Source organism: Malaya genurostris, chromosome 3 (genome assembly GCF_030247185.1).
Source record: "Malaya genurostris strain Urasoe2022 chromosome 3, Malgen_1.1, whole genome shotgun sequence".
Lineage (NCBI taxonomy): Eukaryota > Metazoa > Arthropoda > Insecta > Diptera > Culicidae > Malaya > Malaya genurostris.
The window spans coordinates 279053107-279059106 of record NC_080572.1 but is presented as its reverse complement, the minus strand read 5'-3'; the positions used below and the strand labels follow the sequence as shown (position 1 = coordinate 279059106).

Genomic DNA, 6000 nt, shown 5'->3' with positions numbered 1-6000 from the left:
GTAAGATTTCGAAACTCTCCATCACCACAGCGAAATATACATCAAGGAATGTTTACAAAATGGACTTCTGCCCATGATTCGAAGCCACAAGGATCTTGTTGTCTTCTGGCCAGATCTTGCTTCTTGCCACTACTCGAAATCAACGGTAGAATTGTATACTACCAAAAATGTCACAAATGTTGCCTACCACTTCGACCAATTGAGGAATTTTGGGTATTAACGACGGCACATCATGTCTCGGCAGGCGAAACCATTCAACAGTTCGAAAAAGATTGGAAAAAAGTGTCAAAACTTGTCGCCAAGAAGTCTGTACGGAATTTAATGAGGAACTAATATTCTGTTGTTGTAGTCTAATATTATCAGTATATCGAATAAAATTTGAATAACTAACACTTGTGAATTATTTACAGCGAAATCAAAGTGCGTCCATACTTTCTGGACAGTCTTTATCGTCTCTTTCCCCCTTCTCTCCGTGTGGTACGTGATCGCTAGTGAACCGGGTGAAAACTGTGCCTCTTTGGCGATAGGAAAACCTCGGGCAAACAGCCTAAGACCACCGGTCCGTCCTGACTCAACACCCAAACCGATAAAGGACGAGAGTGAGTGCCCAGCCTTCGGTCGATGCAGAGTACACTAGGGTCGGCTTGGAACGACAGTCAACTGATGGAAACAGAAGCAGATAGGTGCCCCTGAAAGTGAGTTCGAGGTAAGTCTCATGCTTCATTTTAACATAGTAACAATCTTAGTTACAGAACAGAGGAAAGCGTCAGGACTAGCAAACCAGATGTTACTTGGCGATATAGAATCATCAACTCAGCGGGTCATTACTTAAATAGCTTCAGTCTTATCTAATTGGTCGTAAAAAGTCAGTAAAAATCGTAGACTGCATTACAATAACTTTCGCACTCCGCTCTGGAGTCCCTCAAGGCAGTCACTTTGGACTATTTATACTTTTACTCTACCCCAACGATCTCAACTTGTAATTAAAATGCCACATTCTTTTACGCAATTTATGTTCTCAACCCTTCTTGAGATTATCAATTGCAAGAACCCTTTTCTAGAATGTGCCGAACATTTAATAACTTATGTTTTAGGTTTTATCGAATGAGTTTCATCTCCAGCGGGTTTTTCTCTGCTCCACAAAATAAAATAAAATTATCTGGTCATGAACCGAATTAAAATTGGAAATGAATGTAAACTATCAAAAACTGTATTGATTTTTTTTTCTTATTTCGATACTTATTTGAATCTGCACTTCATTTCAACACACACCAAACTTATTCTGCCATTTCTCATGCGATACTGCAGCAGTAGTAAAAATCACACTAATTGTTTTGGCGGAGAACATGAAGATGTGCTTCACATCAAAGCAAAGTGATTTATGATACCCTTGCGCTCAACAAAACAAACTAGACCCTTTTAACTTAATACTTGTCATTCACTTTTTGTTTTGCAACGGAGTGCAATGTCTTTTCTGACGTGACGAATGAAAACCTGCATTGGCCAGAAATAGTTGAAAACACGTTTTCGTTCGTCACGTCAGAAAAGACATTGCACTCCGTTGCAAAACAAAAAGTGTTCTGTAAGTAGCAGAAACTTTTCGTCTGCTTAGCGGTTCAAATTGAACTGCCGAGTTTAGCACTAAGCAGTTCAATTTGAACTGCTCTGCACTGATGCGTCAAAGACGAAACGTAAAAAAAATAATAACAAAATATAATCTGCGGACTGTGTCACATATTTTCTTCCTTGTATTGCTGCCATCCTATTTTCAGACACTTTCCGAAGATTATCGAAGCTTTTTAACGAAGGATCATTAAATTTCCACCATTACTGAGTTTATTGGTTAACGGTTATTCACATTTTTCACATTCACATTTCTCTAATTTCTGTTTATAAAATGATTAAGTTCGTACGTTCTCTGTCTTGAAAATTATCATGATATAAAATCGTTTCATTTGCCAAGATTTATATCGAGGTTGCTCGTATCCAAAATTGATCTTTTAAGTAACTTTGAAATCATCATAATTGACTTTTATTTAAAGGATATTTTTCAAAAAATTTTAAGTGTAAAAATTTGTTGAAGGCATCTAAATTAAGTAGAATCAATCATTCTGAAAGAATCTAATTGTCAATTCGATCATTCGCAAATAATCTAAACACTAAAAGTAGAGTAAGTTTGTAATTTGTTACTGTTTAGTGAATCCACCATAATCTTTATTTTTTTTATTATAGGTACCTTAGAATCATTTCATTTTTAATGTAATCGTGATCGGTCGTATCTTGCATACAAACCTTTAAATTTTTTTTCGCTTGCGAAAATACTCCCGTTCTGCTGTGCTCTGTGCTTAGAATCATAGTGAAAATGCAAAGAAAATAATTTCATTGTAGAAATATTGAACTTACAAATTCCTCGTGGTGCCCATGTTTGTCATTTTACCCTACAACTACAAGAAACTGTGCTACGAAAACCGTACTACCCGTAGTTCTCGCACTGTCCGCACAGAAGCGCCCGACCACTTGCTCACCGCTTCGTTGAGTTTGTATTTTGTTTTCAATTTTATTTTCGTTCAGCTTCTCTCACTCTCGGAGAGATGCTCTCTCTGTGTCAACCCAATGTGAATGCATGCAAAGGACGCAAAATCAAAGCAACCGGAAAAGGAACCATCGCTACTCGGCAGAAAAGTTATTGCATCTCTTTGCTGCTCTCACTAAAGTGTATGTGTATAACCAAATCGCGAGAGGATTGCAATGAAAACGGGAGGAAAACTACCACCCCATCCATCGATAAGGTGCAAAACGTTACCGCTCGCGTGAGTAGCCAGTGTGATGTAGAGTTCAGAACGAGAAACACGATTAAGCTGTAAGAAAAACGACCTGAACAAACCAAGCCGATAAGCCCAAGAAGAAAATACTGCCTGTGCTGTCTGTCATACACGAATTGTGTTCGAAACAACAACGTCGCGGATTTTTTTTCACTGTGTCATCCCGATTGAAACCAGACAGAGATTATACCGTCGTCTAACAGCTCCCTTCACCCTCTGACCCCTCTGCCCTTCGGCACAAAACGTCGGTTCGCGTAGATGGAAGAAAAAGATATTCATCCTCTAGTGTTTTAGTCTTAAGGGTATCGATTATTCGTAGTGCAAGGAAAAAATCATTTTTTCAAAATTGTTTCCCAACTGTTTCGACGTATTTGTAGTGTCTAATTATATCGGGATCATTCTCCCGGCAATCGATGTAAGTGATATTGGCTTCCTGTAGGCGACCGGATAGCACATGAGTAAAAATAAATAACGAGAAAAATCGATCCGGCGACGAAGACCCAAATTATGTGAGGAAAAAAAAAGGATGAAAGTGATGAAATGCTGGGTGCCTAGTGAATTAGCTGGATCTGCACGAGAAGCAAACGCGGCTAGTCGCGATAGCGGAAGAAAACCCAAAGCAAAAATTTCTCTGTGATTTGTAGTTTAAAAATACGAAAATTTTAAATAGCTGAAGAAAGCGACGCATACCACAACAAAAAGTGTCAAAAGAGTGTATTTGTCTCACGGGCAAATTGTTGTGCTGTTTTTTTTTCTTTTATTTTTTCGTCTGTTCACTCAACTTTGCGACCCAGCGCGCGCGTTTCGCACATTTTGTAAGAACGTGAAAAAAGCCGCCATGACGACCGCAACCGCACAAGCGACAACACCCTCCAGCATCCAGAACACCCAACGAATGGGCTCGATAGTGCTGAAGAGTTTGTCCATTCTGCTAGGGTTGTTCTTCATCTTCATCGGATTGATGAAACTAACGCCGCACATCAGCAAGGAACTACATCGAGACTTGGTAGGTTGGGGTGTTATCCCTGTGTCATCTGTCATTGGTCTAGATTCATTAGCATCCATGTAAACATATGTATATGCTATCGTACCTGCTATTAGACGAACCCCTTTCCCCATTTATACTTTCTATGCGCCATAGCGAACTTTTGTCCGGTTAGATATTGTAGCGGAAGCGCAATATCCTGTTTTCAATTGACGTTATTCAACTTTTCTGGGTCGTCAGTTACGTCAGTCTTGTTGTAGTGCAAAAACGCCAAGACACTTGTTAGGACTTCTTACCATATAACTTACTTTTCGTCACTCAATTCATTAGAAAGACTGATGCAAATTAATTCAATTGAATTCGAAAACTGATTCAAGTTCTTGAGAACTTGATTTGCGAGAGAGGTTTATTGGTAATAGCTTCTTCAATAATGATTCAAAGTTATTCATACCAAAATCGATAATTTCAATGGTAGCGTTGCCGTTCAAGAAAGAATCTAAGATGAGAAAAAGAATAATAGCTATTCCTGACTCACTTAACAGAAGGGCGACGCCTCATGTATGTTATGTCTTCTCTAAAATAGGCTTCAAACAAGCGACAATACAATCTCAAATTTCAATTAAACGTTCTGGGCATGTGAACTTCTTCAAAAATTACGTTTTTCTCTAAAATCGACTTTTTTGGAACAACAACAGAGAACAGAACGATTGCATGGTAGTAGACTGAAGCCGAGTGTTCCACAAAGCAACCAAGCCAAGCTTAATAAGTCTTAAAGATCATAACATCAGGTTTCTGGGACTGTTATAACACTATTTCCATCAACTACCTCTAAAAAAAATAAAACATTGGTATTAGCGCACATTTTTTGAGCAAGTGAATACCGAAATAGCCGAAAAACGGCCTCTCATGAAGCGAAAAACAACACGCAGAGAAATTGAGTATGTTTAAAATAACAAAACACCTAGAAGATTTTCGAATTCGATTTATGTTCATTTCAAGCTAGATTATGATTGTTACAAACCAATTTCTCCCTTCAACATCAACAATGATCTCTGTTTGATTTGAATCAAAATTTTGGTCTAACCAAACGAAAAATATATTTGTTCCGGCTAAGTTTATTATTGAAATAAACCAACTATTTACTACATGTCAACCAAAGTTGAGTTAATGTTATCGGCAATGTCCTTGTTGATTCAATCCTGCTATATCTTTATATTAAGAAAAATAAAGGTTCAATTTAATGATACAATTATGTTTACTGTTTTAGTGAACCGTAATAGTTTTATTTTTTATACACCATAGCCACCATAGCCGTGCGAATAAACCAAGGCATTTTTCTACCGCGGATAAAGTTTGTTTCCGTTTCTTAAGTAAAATTTTGTCTGCTTCTTCCATTTATTAGAGGGGGTTTTCAACAATTTAAGAGTATGTATAGATAATTAGGAATATTTTTGAAAATTGCTATACACATTTTTTATACAAAAATATTTGAAGCAGGATCTCTCTCTTGACTGGACTGATGGAGCACAGAATTGTTGAATGCTAGAAAAATTTAAAAAAAACAGGGCTTGATTATGGTATGTGAACATTTCGATCGTTCAAGGACAAAACTGCTAAATAAATTTCAAAATAAAAATAATTGCTTTTTAGGGATTTAAAATCGCATATAAATCGAAATAAAAGTAGTATCACAAATTACTTTGTAAATTAGTTTGAAAGAAATAATTTTATTCGTAAATCAAACAAAAATGTATGACTATAACCAACAAAAGCGTTAGTTGAAATAATTAAATTTAAGGTAATTTTTTTCAACAAAAAGTTTGTGAATTTAAAACGCTACAACTATTAACTTTATCTGAAGTTCGTTCATTTATAACCAATTTTTCAAATTGAATTTACTGTGAAATTGTTTGTCATGAATGTGACGAGAACGCACAAGTAAAATATTTGTTATTTCTATCAAAATATTGATTGAAACAAACTAAGCCACTGAGAAAAAATAATTCTAATGTTTTGTAATTTCAAGCACTAATATTTGTTACATCAAACCAGATTTCCTTTTGTCACTATTTAAATTAAAAAAATTGTTGCATGAAACTCAAATTTAGTTATTTTTAAAATATTTTGCTCTGCGAATCGTTACATGCGTTACTTTTCGTAAATTGTAGACGTTACGAAGCGTTACATGTGTTA

At 36.3% G+C, this 6000-nt stretch overlaps 1 protein-coding gene across 1 annotated transcript in view; it reads left to right on the top strand.

Annotated features, from left to right (window-relative positions):
• Positions 1 to 2810: 2810 nt before the first annotated feature.
• The window catches only part of LOC131435643 (novel acetylcholine receptor chaperone), a 33323-nt gene continuing 30133 nt past the window's right edge, over positions 2811 to 6000 (top strand). Inside the window, exon 1 of the mRNA XM_058603748.1 lies at positions 2811 to 3828. Within this exon, the coding sequence (XP_058459731.1) occupies positions 3661 to 3828 (168 nt within the window). The 5' untranslated portion in view covers positions 2811 to 3660. The remainder of the gene's footprint in view (positions 3829 to 6000) is intronic.